At 36.1% G+C, this 23,205-nt stretch overlaps 5 protein-coding genes across 5 annotated transcripts; 1 reads left to right on the top strand and 4 right to left on the bottom strand.

The window, feature by feature from the left end:
• Nucleotides 1-1,089: 1,089 nt before the first annotated feature.
• Nucleotides 1,090-4,643, top strand: LOC111781139 (probable carboxylesterase 15). The gene is made up of 2 exons (XM_023661587.1): nt 1,090-1,778; nt 4,209-4,643. Exons 1-2 carry the CDS (start codon nt 1,135-1,137, stop codon nt 4,513-4,515), a joined length of 951 nt encoding a protein of 316 aa, XP_023517355.1. The 5' UTR covers nt 1,090-1,134; the 3' UTR covers nt 4,516-4,643.
• A 3,839-nt stretch (nt 4,644-8,482) lies between these two features.
• On the bottom strand, nt 8,483-9,299 carry LOC111782200 (RING-H2 finger protein ATL70-like). The gene has a single exon (XM_023663021.1). The coding sequence runs from the start codon at nt 9,192-9,194 to the stop codon at nt 8,667-8,669; it is 528 nt and encodes a 175-aa protein (XP_023518789.1). The 5' UTR covers nt 9,195-9,299; the 3' UTR covers nt 8,483-8,666.
• Nucleotides 9,300-10,865: 1,566 nt separating this feature from the next.
• Nucleotides 10,866-11,853, bottom strand: LOC111781659 (syntaxin-121-like). Its single transcript, XM_023662345.1, has 2 exons — nt 11,313-11,853; nt 10,866-11,227 (listed from the first exon to the last, which is right to left on the bottom strand). The coding sequence occupies exons 1-2, from the start codon at nt 11,851-11,853 to the stop codon at nt 10,866-10,868; spliced, it is 903 nt and encodes a 300-aa protein (XP_023518113.1).
• A 2,136-nt stretch (nt 11,854-13,989) lies between these two features.
• Nucleotides 13,990-15,786, bottom strand: LOC111782214 (aluminum-activated malate transporter 8-like). The gene is made up of 6 exons (XM_023663040.1): nt 15,597-15,786; nt 15,364-15,504; nt 15,018-15,290; nt 14,802-14,929; nt 14,568-14,717; nt 13,990-14,490 (listed from the first exon to the last, which is right to left on the bottom strand). The coding sequence occupies exons 1-6, from the start codon at nt 15,784-15,786 to the stop codon at nt 13,990-13,992; spliced, it is 1,383 nt and encodes a 460-aa protein (XP_023518808.1).
• A 2,786-nt stretch (nt 15,787-18,572) lies between these two features.
• Nucleotides 18,573-22,747, bottom strand: LOC111782189 (digalactosyldiacylglycerol synthase 1, chloroplastic-like). The gene is made up of 7 exons (XM_023663010.1): nt 22,037-22,747; nt 21,715-21,747; nt 21,484-21,571; nt 20,429-20,787; nt 20,083-20,349; nt 19,577-19,926; nt 18,573-19,404 (listed from the first exon to the last, which is right to left on the bottom strand). The coding sequence occupies exons 1-7, from the start codon at nt 22,646-22,648 to the stop codon at nt 18,876-18,878; spliced, it is 2,238 nt and encodes a 745-aa protein (XP_023518778.1). The 5' UTR covers nt 22,649-22,747; the 3' UTR covers nt 18,573-18,875.
• Nucleotides 22,748-23,205: the final 458 nt, after the last annotated feature.

Below are 23,205 nucleotides of genomic sequence, written 5' to 3'. Positions count from 1 at the left end.
CTTTTTGTTTCTTTATTTTCTTTATTTTGCTTTTTATTCAACCCTTGAAGTTTTAAATTTTCATCCCACTTACCTCACACTATTCTTTTATACTTTGCACCTTCCATATGCCCACATTAATGACCATACTTTTCGGTCGATATTATACACTTGGTCAATCATAAGTTTAATTTGTATATTAATATGTTTTGTGTGATGCTTGAGTAAAGAAGAGTTACATGAATGAAGCGACGCCATATTCAAACGAGAATAATTATGTGATAGCTAAGAAATATATATAAGAATGGATAGTTATTATTGATACCAATGATATACACATTTTCTTTCGGTGGCTTGATCATAGTAACTCTAAAATTAAATGTGTTCAACTCGTAATCCTAAGTTGAGTGATCATTCAATAATTTTTCTAGGAAGATGTGAGTGAGAACAAAACATGCCATAATAACTCGTGTTGATTCGTAGGAATAGTTTTTCAACTTTAGAAATAATTCAAGACATATTGAAAATGTTATACCCGGTAACGTTGAGAACGTTGCATTAACTTTATATCAATTTATCAGCTCATTGTTACAACTTAGACTAAAAAAACATCCATCATTATACGTTGAATAATCCATATTTCAAAGTCCATATTAATATCATACTAATTAACCTAATATTTTCCCACTAAATCAACTTTAATTGAAAACTCTTTTCACCGACCCATATTTTTAAATTATAAATAATTACAGTGGCATGAAACAATAAACACCCAATTATTTAAACCTTAAATAATCTAAGTCGGCTAATTACCCCTTTTCATTAGTTATGTTTATTGTTACCCCAATTTAAGTAATAAAGCTGTCATTACCATTTTTAATTGACCTCTGTAAATTAAACAACATTAAAGATAATATTTTGACTAATTATTATATATTTTTTTAATTTATTAGCCAATTTAAACATTTTTATTTTTACTTTTTTTAAAAACGTCAATTTACTCATCCACCACCACTCCCCTGTGAAATTACCATTCTACCCTCCCTTCGTCTGTGTATAAAAGCCTCTTGCCCCTTCCCTTCATTTCCACCATAATTAAAAAAAAAAAAGAAAAAAGGAAAAAAGAAATATATATATATATATATATACACACACATGGGTTCCCTTCCTTACATTGTCGAAGATTGCATGGGCGTGCTCCAACTCTACAGCGACGGCACCGTCTTCCGCTCCGACGAAATCCGCTTCCCGTTTCCAATCACCGACGACAGCTCCGTCGTCTTCCGCGACGTTCTCTACGACGCCGTTCACGGTCTCCACCTCCGTCTCATAAAACCAGCAGTATCATTAAATTCCAACACTAAACTTCCAGTCCTGTTCTTCCTCCACGGCGGTGGTTTCTGCGTTGGCTCCCGATCCTGGGCGAATCCGCACAATTGCTGCGTTCGGCTTGCCCTAGGGTTGGAAGCGCTAGTAATCGTGCCGGACTACCGTCTAGCACCGGAAAATCGGCTTCCTGCGGCGGTGGAAGACGGAGAAAAAGCGATCGAGTGGGTGAGAAAGGGGGAAGACGCGTGGATTGAAGAAGGAGCGGATTTGGAGAGGGTATTTGTGATGGGAGACTCGTCGGGAGGGAACATTGCGCATCATTTGGCGGTAGGGTTTGGGAATGATCGTGGAAGATTTGGAGTGAGAATTAGAGGATTTGTTTTAATGGCGCCGTTCTTCGGCGGAGTGGTGAGGACGAAATCAGAGGAGGGTCCGCCGGAAGATTTTCTGAACTTGGACGCGCTTGACAGGTACACGTCCTCCTCTCTCTCTAACTATAAGATTCTTTTTTTTTTTTTTTTTTATNTCTTCAATAAATCTTAATTTAGTAACTTTTTAAAAAAACAAATTAATATTTCTCTGTAAATTTTGAAAAATATGATTTTTTTTATACAACATTTAGGGCTAATTACTTAATTAAACTCTTTTTAGTAAAAGAAAAAAAATAAATAAAACTAACTATAAAAATTAATATTAAGATTTATAAAATAGACAGAGAAAATTGATATTTTAAATTGAAAATTATTAGGGAAAATTATCACTGTATTATATTATTTAAAATTGGTAGTCATGTTGGCACAACTCCTTCCCGTCATTTTTAAATTATTTATTTATTTATTATTATTATTATTATTAGAAGTTATATTGTTTAAATATTTTATCTAAAATCAATTGCACAATTCAAATGACGAAAATAACCCTAGATAAATATCACAAAATTTCAGAAGTATTTTTTTTTTAAACACATAAATACCACAAAATTTTATTTTTAAAATCAGAATATTTTAATCAAATTTGTTACCCAATCTTGGCTTTTAAAAATTCAGTCTACCATGCAATATATATTTATAATTCTATCCATTGGTCTAAATATTTGAATTTTTTTTTTAATCTCTCAATTTCCTTGATTCTTTGAAGAAAATTTCTATAAGATAATAAATTAGTTATTTTGTTTTTGGAAAAAAAGAAAAAAGGGGAGTGAGAAAATAATAAAAAGTAGAAGAAAAAGAAAAAAAAAAAGAAGGCATGCAGTGCAAATGGATGATGGGAAAATAGTCAAAACCAAATAGTTGACTTTCTTTTCTTCTCAATCTAACCTAATCTTCTATCATCTTCCCAAACATCTATTTCCACCTCATCACCCACTCCACGTGGCTATTATTCTTTTCCTAGTCAGCCACAAAATATTATTAATTTTTTAAATTTATTTATTTATAAAAAAAAAAAGTATATTTCTATTTTGAATGTTAAAGGTTGAAATCTATGGTCCACTCCTAACCACTCTCTTATTATTTATATTATTTATTTATTTATTTAATTTATTAAAAAATGAATTTAAGAAAATAATTTCTTAGAAATGTCATATTCAAATCTCCACCAGGTAAAAGGAGAGATCTAGTCTATGCCTTGGACTTTTGACCCACCATTATCACACCACAACTTCCTGGATTTATTGCTAAAATCCAAATCACACAATATATAAATACCTAAACTAAAATAATTATAATTATAATAATATAAAAATACCAAAATTTAGAGTTCATTAAAAATAAATTTGGTGTAATTTGAGTTTAATATCTTAAATTAAGAGATGATGAGATAAGATTCAATTAAATTTGATCTTCGTCAGCAAATAAAAAATAAAAACTTAATGTTTGGAGCCATATTTTTCTTCCTTTCTGATATTTTTGTAAGAGCACTTATAAATTATAATGCATTTAGAAAGTGACTTAAAACAATATTAAAGTTTTAATTATAATATTTTACTGAAATCTGTTAGGATTTAGCCACTTTATTTATATTTATTTTATAAAAAAATTAATGGATAAGTTCATTCAATTAAACTTATCCATTAATTTAATTTATTTGACCTAAATCTTTTAACTTTTCAAATATGATTGTTTTTTTGTTTTGTTTTTGTTTTGTTTCATAGTGGAGTTACAATCAACTGATTATAGTTTAAACAAAATTATGGAGGAGACAATGATTAAACAATGAAATAAAAGAAGCATAGTGGAAGGTTTAATAATCTCATACCCTAATTATGCACTAACTAATTACATTTTCTTAATATTCTTTCCTTAAATCTCTCACACATAATTCATTCGAATCTTTTGGAAAAAGAGAGGGAAAGCGACTTATGGATTCTAACCAGATCTCTATGCTTCATAAACTCATTCCCTTTGTAGTGATGTCACAACCCAACCACTCAAACCTATACTTATTTGTGGATAACACTATAGAATATATACAAAAATATATCTATATATATATATATATATATATATAATTTATCAAACAAGGTCGATAGGTGTAACAGCCCAAGTCCACTGCATCCACTGCTAGCAGATATGTCTGTTTTGGCCTTCCTCTTTCCGGCTTCTCCTCGAGGTTTTAAAACGTGTCTGTTAGGAAGAAGTTTCCTCACCCTTATAAAGAATGCTTCGTGGGGTCTTATAATCCACCTTCCTTCAAGGCCAGCGTCCTCGCTGGCACTCGTTCTCCTCTCTAATCGATGTGGGATCTCACAATAAGTACTGTCATTGAACATTATTTATGAACATAAAAAGATGTCCTCCTTCAAGTATCGATGTCAATTCGAGTGGATGAATGACATTACTAAAGATTGGAAGACATGTCTTTTATGAACACTTTAATGAGTCTCACAATTGATGGATCAGGTTTTGGAGGCTATCATTACCCTTGGGAGAAGATAGAGACCACCCATTGGCAAACCCATTTGGGCCATCAAGCAAGAGCCTTGAAGGAGTGAATTTGGAGCCGATCATGGTGATGGTTGGTGAAAATGAATTGCTGAAAGACAGAGTCCAACACTATGCCAAAACACTCTCACAATTGGGACACAGAATTGAGTATGTGGAGTTTGAAGGCAAACAACATGGGTTCTTCACTAGTTCTCAAGATACTCAACTGGGCGATCAAGTCCTGGCTATTATCAAACGTTTTATGCTTCAAAACTCTCTTTGAATTTCACATACTGAATTATCCTGATGAACTATCCATAGTGTTCTTCCATGTGATTCATGAAAGTTTGTCAAAGATAATAAGTTGAATAAATAAATGGTAACAGGTGTTCTTCGATCGGAGATTTACAGAGTTTTCTGCCTATTTTTCAGTCCTCTATTCAAAATCAAAATCCTAACCCACGAGATTGGCCTAAACCATACTCTTTCGGCCAACGAAGATTCAATAGACACATTTAGAACAAAGCCAATATATCATTTCTCTTTGTACCACTAACTAATTTCTCTTTGTACCACTAACTAAGGTGTACCTTTAACCCAACTCGAATTACAGGGATTGGGTTGGGTTGGGTTAGGTTGGATAAGCATTTCGAGTTGGGCTTGGTTCATTTTTCTGAACCCGAACTGATTCAAGACACATCAAGATGAATAAACCATCGGTTAAATACCATAAACCCGCCCAAAAGTTTAAGAACTGAAGGGTCAATACTGTTAGAAGAACACGACTCTCCACAATGGTATGACATTGTCCACTTTGAGCATAAGCTCTCATGACTTTGCTTTGGGCTTCCCCAAAAGGTCTCGTACTAATGGAGAGAGTATTATTTGATTATAAACCCATGATCATTCTCTAAATTAGCCGATGTGGGACTTCCATCATCAAACACCTCCCCTCGAACAAAGTACGCTTCCTTTTTCTTTTGGAGCCTTAGTCATTTTTTACTATGCCTTCAAGAGTCTCAACTCCTTTTCTTTTGGAGTCCTTTGTAAGATATTTGAGGATTTACTAATCTATTTGCACGACTAAGTTTAGGGCATGACTTTGATACCATGTTAGACGAACACGACTCTCCACAATGGTATGATATTGTCCACTTTGAGCATAAGCTCTCATGGTTTTGCTTTGGGCTTCCCCAAAAGGCCTCATACCAATGGAAAGAATATTATTTGATTATAAACCCATGATCATTCCCTAAATTAGCCGGTGTGGAACTTTTATCATCCAAGAGATACTCGCCCAAAAGTTTAAGAATTGAAGGGTTGATAGACACAATCAATTGCATGTATCAGTTTTCTACAAGGCCCCACCGCATTTGCACCTATATTTTTCAGCTTTTTCATGGTTAGATTTACCAGCTGAAACTTATTGATACCTTTTCTCCGGAAAATACCCACGAATTGGATATTGAAAGCTTTATCTTGATTTTGGGGCCTGATATCTTGCTTCAATGGTTCTTTCAATGTCAAATTACAATGAACAGGGGAAGGTTTCAGACTTTGTAGCTTAACATTTTAGAAGCCGATGGCAGCACAGCTGCGGACACTTCTAAACATGTCTTTTCAAGAGCTCCTGATTGGCATTTTGTTACTTCCTTGGCAAGTGGTTGCAGCTGACTTTGTCCAGCAATGGAGGTTGAGGATTTTTGAGCTATCGCCATAGAAGGCACTAGGATTTCGACTATCTGCTTCTTTACCACCACCCAACTATCATCTCCGTGCATATCCAAACCGACAATGGAGTTTGAAGAGCCAGAAAGATGACTAAGAGTAATATTCTGTCTTTGTTTCGTTTTCACCATCTCACTGATTATTTCATAGTTTATAGACAATAAGCAACTGAAGCTGTTGATCCGAAGAAACAAGATAAATTATACAGAAAACGTAACAAGACTATATATCACAATGTAGCTACTTCCTAATGGGATACACAATATTGTCCTGCAATAAGACCACCAAGTTATCCATGAACCATAGATATACGTTCAGCAGTAGCCTAACTCAAATACCAGTTTAAACAACAAGATATACTTCCAGTCTCAGAGGATCCATCAAGATGGAAATTTGGCAAAAGGTCAAGGCTAACATTCTTATTTTGTATGCTCAAAAACCTAACCTTCTACCGTTTTGGATATAGATGTGCTTCTACAGTTTTGGCTAACATCACTAAACTAAAACACATATCCATTACCAACAATTGGATGAAAGTACATCATGGATTCTAAATCCTGTTGTAAGTTGTCAGGAAAATGTATTGTCGTAACTCTAATTTAGTTCATAATCATTTTGATTCATATTTTCATTTATTTTGGTTCATAACTCTCATTTAGTTCATAACCTTTTTGGTTCATTTTCTCGTTTATTTGGTTCATGTATAAGAATTAGTATTACTATATCTATACAAAGGCTTGTCTAGCATTGTTTGGAGGTGTGGAGTCATTATCATTTTGTATTTGTCTAGAGGCAATTGGGAGGAATTTTGTAAAAGAGACTTAGTAGTGTGAGAGGAATTTTGTAATCGATCTTACTTCCGTCTCTGCTACATTAGGTATCAGAATGTTTTGGTTGTGGCATTAAGGTACAACTAGTGGTATAAGAGCATGGAAGGTTGTGGCATTATACACAACAAATCCTTTACACACTAAATAATTAACTTTTTGATTTTGATGTGAACAAATTCTGTAGTATCAAACCTAAAGACCTGAAGGATTCCCCAGTTCCTCACTCCTTCAGCCTTCCCAACTGTGATTTTGTATACTTCTTCCACTCATTGCATTCCTTTACAAGTTTGACAATCCGCATGAACTTCAAAGATCTAACCATTTAACAAGGAGATATCTAAAATTTGAAAAATCGTAGCCTCGAAATGAGATGTCATAGGCTAATTTGCATTCTATCGCTAACAATCCTCACAATTTACACAGGCCAAAACGGCCTCTGCACTTGGAAAATACAGCATACAGAACTGCACCTACGTATTTCACGAGGTAATACCAAACATTATATACATCAAGCGATAGCGTTTATCCAAGACTAATTTCTGTATTGAAAAACAAAATCGACACAGAAAATCAACAAAATAACACAACGTCTAATCACAGAAAAGAAAATTGCACGCGCAAAAAACTCTAAACTGATTATGGACCTGAAGATTCTAAAGATCGCCTAAGTGTGGTTGATCTTCTTGGAATGCTATTTAAGCTCGAAATCATAAATTTCAACTTCATTTCAACATCTCAGACGCAAACAATTTCTACAAAATCCGAATATAAGAAGAATAGCGGTAACGTACCAGCAATCGGATCTCCTCGAGAGAAAGCGAAGGTCGGCGGCATGTGGTAACAAGGATAATGGATGGTGTGATGAATCTGGTAAAGAACCTGAAGTGAGGATTTGGATGAGTCTCTCTTCTCTCTATGTTCGTTCTCCACTTCTCCGTTTCTGAAATTGTTTCCAAAATTCTTCGCCGTCGTCTTCATTTGAATAGAAAATGGCTTACAAATTTCGGATAAATAAATATTAAGCGAAATTCATTCTTTTTGGGAAATTTTCAATTTTTTTATTCAAATTTGAAAATGGTGTAACAAATTTTTATCATAAAATCTTATTTTCGAGATAAACATTATAATCTATAAGTAAATAATCGTTGCAATATTTATTAGTTTTTTTTAAATATTAATTACTCATTCCCAAGCATCACATCATCAATCAGAATCAAGATTTGTTGTAAGTTGTCATGAAAATGTATTGTCATAACTCTCCTTTAGTTCATACCCCTCGATGGTTCATATCTCATTTATTTTGGTTATTAACTCTCGTTCAGTTAATAACACTTCTAGTTCATATTCTCGGTTCATACGAGAATTAATATTGTTATGTTTATATAAAAGAAAGTCTAGCATTGTTTTGAGACGTGGAATCATTATCATTTTGTATGTTAGTGATACACAGATAAACACTGTGGTTACAGCGATTGGCTACCACTAGTGAATGTAAGAGAATTTCTTCTTATTGAACCATGTGGTGTGCACGATCGATCTTGCTTCCACTTCCGCTACAACAATTCGATATCATAATATTTTAGTTATGACATTTGGCAAAAATAATTAAGTATCAGAGCATTGAAGGTTGTACCATTACGACATAACAAGTAATATCAGAGTTTTGAAGGTTGTGGCATTACGGTACAAGAAGCGGTATCGAAACATTGAAAGTTGTGGTATTATAGCATAACAAGATTCTCGAGAGTACGAGAATTTTGTTGAGGAGAATTGGAGATTGAGGGTGAGAGTTTCTAACTATGGCGATCGCGATTGAGGAGTCGGATCGATCCGTAACAAACGAATGAATGGAGAAAATGCCGTCGGATCGTCTTCTTCAACCGTGCCATCTCGCCAATGGAACTTGCTCCGCCAGAGGAGTCGATAACGGCGTCGGAATAGGCGAGGTCCGGCAAAACGGACAGGTTGGGTGAAGCCTCAGCCACGGATCGACGCACTTGAGATGGAACAAATGACCGCAATCAGGCAAAATCCGAAGAACATCGGAGTTTTTGTAATCGGCCAAACAGATAGAGCAACAAGAAGCAGAGGAATCGTTGTTCTGAATCTTCGCCTCTGAATACAGCAATTTCGGAAAATTCCTAATCGTCTCCTGATCGATTCCGATATCGACGACAACAACGGCATCCTCCTCCGCCAGCCGAGGCGGCGGCGGCGGCGAGAGATTGGCGTTGCTCTGAATCCCGGAGGTCGGTGATTGGGCGACTCTGGTGCAGTAATAGGAAGCCAAGAGGATTGTAGTGATGAGAATCAAAAGCCCTAACGAGACGCCGATTCCATATCCGTCTCCGCCGATGTTGCCTGAGGACAGAAATCCGCCGCCGTCGTCGGTGCCGTTGTTCATCACGGTGAGATGCAGAGGAGCAATAGCCGCAGCCGGAGAGGGAAAACGGTGAGAAGATTGGATTTATCAGTTGCCATTGTTGTAAGTCTCATTGATTATTTTGGAATTTTTTATGGCTCTATTTAAAAGTCAATGCCAATTAAGGTTTATTTATAATGCATAATGTTTGACTCTTTTTTTCACTAAATATTAAAATTTATTGACCATTGATGCAATATTTAAATACATTTATATCCATTATTTTTTTAATTCAGAAATATATATGAAGATAGCAAATTTTAACACTCTATTCCCAAACGAAGATTTCAAATATGAAGAATAACGTTCGAGATTTTACCTTATAGATTTATCTCGAATCTTGACGGAAGATGGAACCTCAACAACACGAGTCTTTCTTCTCTCCAAGGAGAAGCTCCAGAGTGTAAGTCTCGGTAGAGGATTTCTCCCGAATCTTGACGAAAGATGGAACCTCAACAACACGAGTCTTTCTTCTCTCTAAGAATAAGAATCTCTAAAATGTAAGTCTCGACAGATGATGAATTTCGTTGGTGATTCTCCAACGAGAACTCGTCAATTTACTTTTCCCTCTCAAGTTTTCTCCCAACTTTCTTTCTCACACTTTTCTCTTCTGCAGATGACTCGTAGAGAATCCATAACGGGCTGAGGGGCAAAATGCCCATTTTGCCCTCCAACTTTGACTTACAAACTCAGTTAAGATTAAAATGGAACATGAATTATTTTTAAAATAGAAATTATCTATTAAATTTTTTTTTTAAATGAATTTTTTTATAAAGAAAATATATAAAAAGATGTGTTTCGGATATACAGTCTCATTCGAAATTAAACAAAGGTGCTATTGAGGCATTGGGCCCCTATGAAACCTGGTACGCATTTCGACCATTGACCGAACCAAATAAGTCAACTTCAAAGTGGATTTGTTGTGTGAAGAGGGAAAAATTTTTCCATAGGAAACTGATCCCTCGAATTCCTCAATTTGATCTCCCAAAAATAAATTGAGAATTTTGCAGAAATGGAAATTGAAATAGGAGGCGATTTTACTGTCTCCGCTCCGTCTCGTAGACATCTCTACTAAGAATTTAAACATATGATCGTTCGGATAAAATATTAAAATTAATCCAATTTATAAGAATTAGAAATAAAATTGAAAATTAAAGACAAAATAAAATTCTATATTTAGGGTTTAAAAAATGAAGTCAACGGGTATGCATGTGACCATTGGATGAATAAATACATTGGCTAAAGATTTAATTATTTAATTATAAATGATAATTGATGATAAAGTTATTACACTACAAACATCATTCAATGTTTGAAAATGACAATATAATAAGTGACATAAATTTCACTAATTTTATTTCAAAATAATTACAATATAGCCATTAAAAATTATTACTTTGAATTTGATGCCGTTCGGTCTCGTTCATTTTATTATTTTTAAATTTTTAATAACCGATGCATAATCATACGCTTCTAAGAAAATATCAACACGCTTTGAGCATCAATATATCGAGCAATCTATACTATATTATATTTAAAGTTGATAATTTTTATAGTTCATTGCACGATGACACTTCAAAGATTAAATAATTTTTTAGAACAACAAAAATTAAAGTAAAAAACAAAATAGTTGTGAAACGATGCTCGTAAACATTACTTCTTGTTGGCGAGGACGACAGAAAGAATAATGATGAAGAGGATAAATATAAAAGCAGCACCGCCTATGCACATCCATTTTCTCGTGTTTTTTTGGTAGTGTCTTGCGGTTTGTAGCTCAGTGGCACCGCGCTTGATGGCTGAGTTGGCTCGAGTCACTTGGCTCTCAATGTCGTCCAAATGTTGCCCTTGCGTTTGGACTAGTACCGCCATGTCCATGAACACTTGGTGTAGCTCTTTCAGGTTCTTCTCAATGTCTTTCACTGCGTCGTGTCTTTCTTGAATCTCTTGGATTGTTTCGAGAACTTTGCCTTTTCCTTGCTTTTGTATAGCTTTTTGTAGGAATGTCTCGCTTTCACCTTTATCATACCATATATACACTGTTTTTAATTACGGGAAATGAAAATCTAAAATAATCACAAATTCAAGAACCGAAAACCGAACCTGTAGAGATCAAGAGATCGATCGTCTTCTCATCGGGATTCTCCCCTGTAATCGTAAAATATCTTCGTTCGATTGTCTCCTTATACGTCGACGAGATCTCCTCTCTCAACCGGTTGAAATTCTCCATCGAATCACAAAGATTCTTCCTCAATCCATTGACGACGGAAGTTCTAGACCGGTCAGCAGAGGAGCCATACCCACAACCAGGAAGATTTCGATTCTCGATATTGGACCGGTCGAGTTCCTCCAATCGAAGCTTGATAAACCTAGCTTTCTTCAAAGCCAAAGTCAAATCTGATTCCATTCGAGATCGAAGATCCTTAATCGCCTTCGAGTTATGCAAAGTCTTACTATGTTCATGAGAATTCTGGAGGCTTCGATGGAGGCGTTCAAGCTCCGCCAATTCCGCTTTCACGGACTCGACATCTTCAAAGAAATTGTTGAGATTGATAGTCGTTGACGACGGAACGTCGGGGGCCATCTCGACGGAGTGGTGGTGCGGATCCCGACGGAAGGAATCGGAGGAAAACAAATCATTCATAGTGATTCTTTTACTCTAAATCTCAATGATCTTGAGGAATTAAGAGAAAAGTGGAATGGCCATTAGGAATTTAATGAGGGTGGAACGGCAAGGTTGACTTTTCAAATACCTTAGAACAAGTCTTCTACTTCCTTTATTTTATTTTATTTTATTTTATTAATTCTCTTAAGATATTATATATATATTATTTTTTTTAATTGGGTTTTTTTTTCTATTTTTTATTTCGATTGACTTCTCTCTTGTCTTTTGATATTCTTTCTCTACTCTACTTTTTCTCTCATTTTTTGNGGGTTTTTTTTTCTTTTTTTGTTATTTTATACCCATAAGCTCAAATTTTCTTAAAATTAAAAATATTTTTTAGTAATTATTAAACAAGAATATTATAGTTTTAAATATTTATTTATTTATTTATTTATTTATTCACCTTAAGTTAAATAGTACAAGATGTTTGACTTAGATATACGTAACAATCATTCTACAATATTTGGAAGTCAACGCATAACCAGCTAAGGTAAACACTCCACCTCTCACCAACTCCCCTTCCTAATTAATTATTTAAATTAAACAAATTAGAGGTTAAAATTTTTTTATTAAAAAATTATATTATAAATATGAGGAAAAAAATGTTACGAGCGAGTCATGTTTAGGTTGACTTTTAAATTATTCCAGTATTTTTCATTTATATAAAAAATAAACATATATTTTTTAATTTTATGTATTTTTTTTTAAAAAATAAAACATTTAAATAATGTCTGAGTTCAAATTTTTGTATGTTTTCAATTTTTTAATTTAATTAAAATTCAATAATAATAATTATTATAATAAACAAGGTTAATATTATGCAAGTTGTAATAATTTTTAGGCAAATTGGATAGGAATAATTGGCAAGTTGTGTGTGTGTGTGAATTTAAATATTTGTTACGAATTTCAACGGTCAAAGAGTATCCAATCATAATCACAGCTGAAATTAAAGAACATAACAACGACCATTGACTTTTTATATTGCAACAAACTCGTTGTCTTATTCTATGGTTTTAGACTTGAATCAAAATAAACACGTTTCAAGCTATAGCATATTATTAAGAGGTTTGATGTGACGTTCGAGTATATAAGAGATATATGAATGAACTGAGACCATATTCGAATGAGAGTGTGTGAGATCCCACGTTGGTTGGAGAGGAGAACGAAGAACCCTTTAAAAGGTGTGAAAGCATCTCCCTAGTAGACACGTTTTAAAACTATGAGGCTGATGGTGATACGTAACGGGCCAAAGCGAGAGGGTGGATTGTGAGATCCCACGTTGGTTGAAGAGAAGAATGAAGCATTCTTTATAAAGATGTGAAAATCTCTCCCTAGTAGATGCGTTTTAAAACCGTGAGGCTGATAGTGATACGTAATGGGTCAAAATGAATAATAGCTACTAGCGGTGGGCTTGGGCTGTTACGGAGTGACCCTGAGGATAAAACAGTTGAGAAAACCTTAAAAAAAATAGGAGTTACTACATATACCAACGTGGTCATGTCGTGGGGATGCAGTGGAATGTCAGGGTCGGTGTCATGCCGTGGGGATGCAGTGGAATGTCGGGGTCGTGGTCATGTCGTGGGAGATGCAGTGGAATGTCGGGGTCATGGTCATGTCGTGGGGATGTAGTGGAATGTTGGGGTGTGGTCATGCCGTGGGGATGTAGTGGAATGTCAGGGTCGTGGTCATGTCGTGAGGGATGTAGTGGAATGTCGGGGTCGTGGTCATGTTGTGTGGGATGCAGTGGAATGTCGGGGTCGTGGTCATGTCGTGGATGCAGTGGAATATCGGGGTCGTGGTCATGTCGTGGGGGATGCAGCGGAATGTTGGGGTCGTGATCATGTCATGGAGATGCAGTGGACTGTCGGGGTTGTGGTGATGCCGTGGTGATGCTATGGAATGTCGTGGTGATGCTATGGAATGTCGGAATCATCAAGTGTCGAATTTAGATTCCAAATCCTAATTCGTTTTACAGGTGAATCGATCCAAATCGAAAGTTTACAAAACCCTAGTTCATCGATTCATATCTTTATATAATATGAGATGTTAATACAAAGAGTTTGTTCTTCTAATTTGGCCAAGTTTCAAAAATATTCTTGGCTTCCTTCTAATACCCTATTTACACACCATCTCCCCATTGCTTGGCTTCACCTCTAAACCATGACTCTTACCAACTTCTACTTCATTATCCACCATAATTACAACATGATCTCCACACTCCCCGTCGAACAACGGGTTCACGATCCCTCGATGAAGCAACTGCGTCGACTTCTCCGGTGACACCGTCGGCTCCACGCTTTTGAAGCTCGCCAACACACCGAGCTCTTCGATAGCCTCCAATATCTTCTCCACCGACTTCACGATGTCGATCAATATGCAACAAACTGTTGCATCTGGTATGATCCCTAGAAGGTCAGAGCTCTCCATATATCCAGTTTTGAGTGTGTTCTTAAGCTCATCGATGGCGGCCGTGGCGTTTTCGATGTGGGTTTTGCTCGATGAAGACGGGTTTGTCATTGTTTTGATGGATGAAGCTAATATACGTAGAGCTTTCCCGGATTCTGAGCTTATGGCATTGCATGATTCTTCTATTCTTCTCCGAAATTGAATCGCCACCTTCAAATGAATAATTTAATTACTTATTCAATGAGATCGTTACAATATTACTATTACTTGAATCATAAACTTCTTACTTGGATTTCAGTTGGGACATTGATATAGCCATTAAGCGACTCGATTTGATACGCACATTGTCGAGTGAGTGATCCAATTTTCAAATACTGTTTCCACGGATGACGAAACGAGAATTTTCCATGACGGGGTTCCCACGATGCAAAATTTGCCTCCAAAATACAAAGAAATTCATATCAGTTCATCTGTAAATGCTCGATTTCGATTCATAAGAACGAAACAAAGATCAAAATTACCAGAGATTCTTCCGATGATTGTGAAGTCAGCACGGTTTTATAAGCTTGAAGAGATGATAATTTGTTGTGTTTGGAGTCTTCATCAACATTCTCTCCATCCTCATATCGAAAATATTCACCTCCAAACCCTATACACAACGATCACCTCGAAATCATTAAACATACCTTTTGAATTAACGGAAAGTCATTTCAAACAGACTCAAAACCAACAGTTACCTTCGAGATAATTCGCGAGTTTCTCGATATTCGAAACGATAATATTATGAAGCGATTCACCCGCCCAAACAGGACATATAAATAGAGAAATAAAGATACACGTAGCTCCACCAATCAAAATAGTCGATAGTCGTTGATGAGCCAACTCCAAGATTTTCTCAACTCGATACCCGGAAACCGAAACTAAACTAAACGTTAAAATGAAAATCAAAACCCCATAATCATAACGAGCTTTAATCCGTGGAAAGAATCGAGAAAACGTCGACGCAGCCGCTGTCAAAATATCAAAATCATAAGAAGTCGATAACAAAATCCGTTCCGATCGTAATAATAAACCGACATATACCTAACAAAAAAACAAAGAAGCCAAGAACAATAGGCTCTCCAGTTTGCCCAAAAAGGCTAGCAAAATGCTGAGCTCCGACACCCAAAGCTCCAGCAAGCAGTGTTCCAAGCCCTCTATTCAAACCTTTCGACAGTGTAGCACCTGAAATTCAACACCAAATTTAATAAATTTTTGTTCTTTGTGTCATGTTCTTAATTGGGTTAGTGAAAATGGAGGTGAATTTGGTTGGTTACCTACAGTAAATTCAAAAATTACCACAACAGTAAGAACAGCCCAAATGGCAGCAATTCCAAAGCCATCATAGAGAGGCCTCCAATAATACAACAAGGAAACAAAGGTAAGAGCTAAGCCCACTTTCAATGAGTGAATAATTCGCCTTGGGTCATCTCTTCCAAGCTTCACTGTCCTCTCCATAACGCTCATAGCTCCAAGCTTTGGTTGATGAGCAGCCATGGGTAACATTCGAGGAATTTAAGGTAATATGGTGAATGAGTGAGAAATTGAGTTATTTTCATGCATATTTATAAAGGGAATTTTGTGGGTGCAAAAAGAATATTATGTTTTTGAATTGGAAGCATATGGGGTTTGAAGAGAGAATTAGATTTAGAATGGAAAAAGGTGATGCCTTTATGAATAGGCAATGTTCAAAATAGGGTTTAAAATAATGGAAAACACAGCTGGGGAGCATTAAGGGGAGGGTTTGACCATGCACCCAAATGAGTTTGTCTGAGTGTGTGAGTGATTTGGGTGTCATTTTGATATCAAAATTTGGAGCTTTTTGATATCAAATTCATTTCATTTTGACAGTAATGAGAATATATTGAAAAGGGTTAAGAGTTAAGGGACAATTGATCTTGGTTAAGTAGTGGTTCATCACTGTATGATACCCACTTTCACTCTCCCAAAGCTGAAATGATTCCACCAAAAGTACTCAGAGAAAGAGCCACCCAACTAAGGGAGGGAGAGGGAGAGGGAGAGGGAGAGGGTGACCTAAAAATTAGGGTTAAAATAATGCCGCTCACCATTCCATATCGTCGTTGTCTTTTTATTTGATTGTTACGGTTGTTTTTTTCGTGAATCTTGCTTGTTTCTGGTCCTTCTAACCCTAATTAACAACTGGGGGCGGCTTATTTTGAACATGTATCTAATGGGTATTAGAAGAACATACAAATTCTTTATCTTGCATCCAACAGTGATCGAAAGATAGCTATGTTAAAGTAAGCTGGAACAACGTGATCGGTTGTTTTATACCGTTTAAGATATAAAATATACCTTGAACCTACCGAACAAAGAACGTGTAGATTTTTTAGGTTGGTATCGAGAGAAGGGAAGATGGGGATGTTCTATTATTGGCCCTAGAAAGATAATAATGTATTGAGCAATGGTAAGAGTCCAAATGTAAAGAGTATAAGCACCAAGCCACCACTCAAATAATATCTACATAAACTGATACATGATGTGTATACATACCAATGAAATCTAAGAGATATGGTCTAATGAAAATGGTAACTTCACTCATAAGAAAAAATAAAACATTGGTTTTACTTTATATAAACAAATAAACATTGTCCCGCTTTACGAATTTGTGGATACTTTCTGTACCAATAATATGCATATTTGAAGGTTGTTCGAGAAGGCTCGTGATTGATAATGTTATAATCACGTGTATTATCAAATGTTACGAGAAGGGTTATTGAAAACGAGACTCGTGTTTGCAACTAAATAATCTTGGAATTTAACGAGTGACGCTTCTATCTCATCAAGTTAATTGTTTTACTACAGGGTAATATTTAAGATGAAAAGATGCCCATATTTTAGAGCGACTTAACATGAACTAATTAAATAATAATAACAATAAAATAGTCCTTAAATATGTTATCTTGAAAATAATAATTAAGTAATAAAATATTAATTTGAAGAATTAGGTCACGGTGAACAAGATAATTGAAAAGTGAAAAGCAAGAAGCATTAATTTTAAAACGAAAAAGAAGATGCACTGACGTTTTAATATTTAAATTAATGTACGAAGCTTTGGAAATTAAGTGAATATTAAAGATATGATTAACATTATCATGAAGAATTAAAATAATATGAATTATGATTTATAAATTTCATGGCTTTCCAATATTAATTAATTGAAACTTTAGGTTTATTTAAATACTTAGCTCATCAAGCATTATGGATTTGGATACACTTAGGTGAATGTATTTTATTTCACATGTTTAATTATATTAGGAAGGATGTATAAAATATATTGAATTATTAGAAGCAGAAAAGAAATTAAAAAGATTATTCCATTTTCCACTTTATTTAAATGCATATATAATGGAGCAGACCTTATCAAACATTTAAACTTTTTCAAAACTTATCAATGGATGCTTTCACAATCAGAAAGGTTTGGTGGTAAGTGATTATTTAAATAAAAAAATTAAGCACTTTCAATAAAAACAAATTCAGTGCCGAACCCATTGGTAGTTCTAGGAGTTTGATCTCTTTTATAATGTTTTGGGAGGAAAAAAATGAATTTGTATTCGCTCCCTATCGAATCCTGGATTCACTTCCCTCGAATTTTGTCGTTCTTTTCTTTTCCTCTATTCACGAGATAGCTTTTAATCAATATTCTAACTGATTTAGCCACTTACGAATTTGTCATACCGAGTCTGATTCAACTTAGAGCATATATTTAATCTGATTCAACTTAGAAAGACTTATGAGTGTAGGTCTTCGCCCCAATTTTTGGGCAATACCCGCCCCGATCGACAGTAGCTAGATCCCCTCCCCTCCCAAATCTAATTTTAACAATCTTGATAACTTTGTGCTCATTCGACTTGGAAAGTAGTCTTTCATAAGCAAGTCTTCGCCCCACTTTCTGGGCATGTTCACGGGTCAATGTATTTACCCTCCCCGACTGACAGCAACTAGGTTCCCCCAAATATAGTTTTAGCATTTTAACAAGTCCATGTTCTAAAGATCATAAAAAGTACTCTCTTATGCGTTTAAGGAATAATAGAACATATGCATGATACACAACATCATAGCAAGGGGCAAGCTTTTTGTCGTCTCTCGACTCAGAAATTACAGGGTGGAGAGTCAAACAATCGACCTTCATAATTAGTGTTTTATCGATTGAGCTATAGATTAGTCAAGCTTACTAATTTATTCGATTCTATTCTATCATAAAAAGTAGCACATCCAAGCAACACAACAAATTTAGGAAGGTAGGATGAATATAGTTTGATAATGTGGCTGTATATTGTAACCCTCCTAATCAAGGAAATGGCAATGAAGCGTTTCTAAATCTCCACTGCCCAACAGCATACCAGATCCTCTACGCACATTCTATTTTCTACTCTACAGGGCACAGCCCTATAAGAGGGGAAATAATGATCCTTGGATATGCTTCTACACCTATCTAAACTAGCTACGGATTCGTAATGTACGAGTCCAAGGAATAAACATGTTTTCGATACATTAAAGACGGTTTGGAAGATAAATTTTTTTTACTTACCTGCTTAACATGTATGGATAGGATTTTCAACCTGAGGAGAAAGATGTAGTTCCTTACGGTGCTCTTCGTCATAGTTGCGAGTCCCGGGGATTGCTCCGGTACAAAGTCTGAGGAATTCGTTACCGGTGATACAGTAATGGGCAAACGCAAGACCCCCATCAACAGCTTTTGTCAAACTAGATGTTAAGATTGATTTGCTGATTGTTTTCCCATCGGTATCGTTTGATTCTAATTCTCGATCGTTGTTCAAGACTTTGTTAAGATCAGAATACTCCAAGAATCTCTCAGTGGCAGCCTCCCATGAGAGATTGTACCTTTCCTCAGGAGTGAGAGGGAGTGGTTCGTTTTCTAATGCCTCTTTTACTTTGGCAATAAAATCATCAGATGACTTGTAAATCGAGCAGTTGCGGAAGGACCTGAAGAAGTCGTTGGATGGATGATCTGCACATACTACAAATTTTCCCATGGCAAGAGCCTCGGCTGTTGCTGTACAGAGCACGTCGCTAACACTCGGGTTTATAAAAACTTTGTACCTTCAAGGAGAAAATAGAAATACTTTCAGAGTATGAATAAAAAGAACTCAATTGCAGAACTTTGTAGGTTCTTTTTTCAGTGGTAATTCAATGCAATAGAAGATTTCTTTATCAATGAAACACTGTTTAAGCTTCATAGAATCACATCTATGAATCGTCTGCATGATCTTACCCATGAGATGAATCGTGGGCGTGATCCCTTCCGCTCAAAAAGTTTACATTCAACTCTAACTTTTTAGCCGCGCTCTGAACCTCGTCGGCGTCCTCTCCATTTCCGAACACATCCAAATTGAATCCATCAAGGTCATGCTTGTGTTTTGCCAGCAAATCTATTAATTCTCTGAATCCTTTTGCCCAGACCATTTTGCCTAAGAAATAAGCGCCTTTTGAAAAAGCTAGATTCCCAAGTTTCCTATCTTCTTCGACTTTATCCCCAATTTTTAAAAACTTTGGATTTACACCATGGACATTGCAAATAACAGACTTGGGAAGATCTTGTGTGGCAGCAGAAAGTCGAAGAACCTGGAAAGAGTGGGAAAATGGTCAAGTAATTGTAACTCTAAGAATCCACAAGGATACAAGAGCGAGCCAATTACAAAGGAACGCTTGGGAGTTCATACTTCGCAAACAAGAATAAGCAGTCTGAATTAGAAAAAACTGGTGTTATCAGACCAATACCTTGTGACAGTGTGCTCGGATGACCCAGTTGTTTATGTGCTTCACAAGGAAAGCTTGGACAGCACCATTCTTCTCCCGCTTTATGTATTCCAGGTAATTTGTATGAACAACCCCAACAACAAGGTTAAATTTATCGGTCCAACGTCTGCCATGATGATACCAATTAAGGTGTTCTGGTTCTTCCAAGATTGCTATGTCGGCGTCCTTAGAAGGAACAAACTGGGAAGTATCCCCAGCAGGTAAGATACTCCGCCTTTTTTTCGAGAACTATAAAACAAAAACCATAAATCAGTTGATGTTCAATCCGTTGGGAAACAATGATTTTAGCTATTCACAAGAAACTCGCCTTTCCTGGATAGAATGAAATCTTAAAATCAGGCTTGAAGCCAATTCTTTCCTCAAGCCATTTACGAATGTAAACTTCTTGCTCTTCTGGAGAACTGAAGGTGAGAGGACTAAGATAAACTAACTTCTGATCTGACATGGAAAGCCAAGGAACTAATAATGTCACATTGTGCTTCGCAGATTGTGCTAGATATGCAGCTCTAAACAAGGGATTTACGGCTGTTCCCGTCATCCATGGAAGGCTAGCCGTCGTGACAATTGCAAAATGCCTTTTCCCATCTGACGGTACGTGCTTTGTATGATCAGTCCAAAATCCACCATCATAGCAATAACCGGTACTTTGGAGGACACTGGCTATCCCTGAATCCAATTCATCATTTACATTATCATTTCCTACAGAGGTTTCTCCCGTAGAGGAGCCCCATATAAATTGATTCTTGCGTTTGTTACACAAGTTCTACACTATCTTATCACAAACATCTGCAAGAATACTATCAGCAGGTTATGTAGAACTAAGAGGGAGAGAGAGGAGAGCATGTTGGACGAGGAGGGAACTTGAGCACATTGCTTCACTAAACAAGGAAACCGATAATCCAATTTCGATTCAGAACCATTTTATGATTCTATGCAAGTGAGAAACACAAGTGAAACCATGTAGATTACTACCCCCCACATCCCAATCCCCTCAAATCCATCTCGTACACCTTATTCACTATCATCAAACAGAGGCAAAAGGTACCCACAAAACTTGCTCGAGGTTTCAAAATGCTAACAACGATTCAAAGATCTTGCCCAACATGGAATGTCAATGATAATCCAAAGATGGGTAGGAAGAAATATGATTTGCGTACGTAAATGCAAACTTCCTTTTTTCAACATTATCCCAAAACAGTATGAACAGAATGTCAACATGGAAATTTTTGAAGGAGAGGCATTTATACTCCCCCCTCACCGACCCCGACCCCAAGAAAAGCCCCTACCTGAAGTGGTAGAGCACATCAAGAGATCTTAAAGGCTACAGTTCTAGCTAACTATAAGAAGTTAAAAGGTTATTACCTCTACTAATGCCAATTTGATCAAGAAAAGGTCCAGATTTCCTAACTAAACATGCTATAAGCTCTGATACATCCAGTGGCAGCACCTCCTATATGATAAAAAATTACGACAATCATTAGCTTAATTATACTAAACAAGAGAGAAATTGAAGCATCCTTAACCATGATCTATTGACATCCTACTTCTAGGCTAAAGAAAGAAAAATAATGTAATAATAAAGAGAAGCCCAACCTTTGAGTCTTCAGGGTCCTTGCAAATTGATCTCTGCAAAAAAGAGATTCAAATAAATCATTAGGGAACAGAAATGCCTGATTTCTTTTTTGATCATCATCAAAACGGAAACAAACAACTGAAGGGTAGAGCTAGTTTACAATGATGATATTAATCTAGTAATCTTTTTAATCAATGATTCCACACAATTGCAATGAATAATAGTACAGTAAATTTGAATATTGTGACATCTTGGAAGAACTCTGCAAGAACAATAAACAAATCATGCCAATGATTTATTGTGCAGGAACATGCTAAATAAGATTAAAGAACAATAACTCACCAAGCTCGACTTCACTTTCTTCACGAAATCGCTGTTCTTAAAGCCCTCAAACATCTCAAACTCCCTCAATCTCGTCTTCAATGCTTGGATTGGCTCCCAAGCCCTAACATCCTTCCCCTCCTCGCTCTCATTCTCTCCCCAAAACTCCCCAAACCTCACTCTATTCCATTTCTTCAATCCATTTCCATCTTCAACCTCCGACACAATTGCGTTCTTAATAGAAGACAAATTAATCCGAATTCTCGTCCTCGGCTTCAATTTCTCCAGCATTTTTTTGCTAAAGCTCGGCGAGGCATAGACCCTGCGATCCGCCGATATCTTCAGCTGCAAATTCTTCACAAACTCAATCTCAGCAGGAGGAGAGGATCCCGAACCAATTGCAGGAACATAGAAAGTAGTAGCCGAGTTAAAGAAATTCTCGATTTCACGGTCGAACGAGGTCGCCAAATTCTTGAAGGAGTTGGCTCTGGCCTTAATCAAGCGAAGATCCGCATCCGCTGAATCACGAACCTCCCTCCATCCTTTGGAAATGAAAGAGAACGCATCGGAAGAATTAGCGTGACCAACCATCGCGGACTCCGATTCAAGCCAATCAAGCTTCGAACAAGGCATTCCGTGGAGTTGAAAGAACCATGCAAAAACCAGAGTATTACATGGAATTTGGAATTGACTGTTCAGATTTCTTGATGAGCCCACCTGAAAGGAGACGAGAGACAGGGAGAATGAGGCGGTCAGGTGGGACCTTTATTAATTAATAATTAATTGTTATTAATTATTATTTTTAATTAAATTATTGTTTCTTATTTCATCTGTTCACACAAAACGTCTTTAATTATTTTTAAATACTATTTAGGGACCAAACTGGTATTCTGACTCGAAGTAAAATTGGGTATACATAAAGAAATTAATTACTTGGTCAAAACGCACCAAAGTCTACCTTAGTCCGAGCTAAGCTTAGGTTGAACACACGTTCCACGCCTAAAGTCCAATGAAGCGTGGGGTCTCAATTCAACATTGTCTCTAATCCTGCTCGGAAAGAAGGAAAAAAATTATAGGTCAATCCTCATATAAATAAATTATGATCACAACGTAGTATTGGTACCGAAACTCTTATATATATATATTGATTTTATTATAAACACCTAAACATCCATACTTATTTTATTTTT

Source organism: Cucurbita pepo, chromosome LG19 (assembly GCF_002806865.2).
Source record: "Cucurbita pepo subsp. pepo cultivar mu-cu-16 chromosome LG19, ASM280686v2, whole genome shotgun sequence".
Lineage (NCBI taxonomy): Eukaryota > Viridiplantae > Streptophyta > Magnoliopsida > Cucurbitales > Cucurbitaceae > Cucurbita > Cucurbita pepo.
This window is presented reverse-complemented; position numbering and strand designations above follow the sequence as displayed.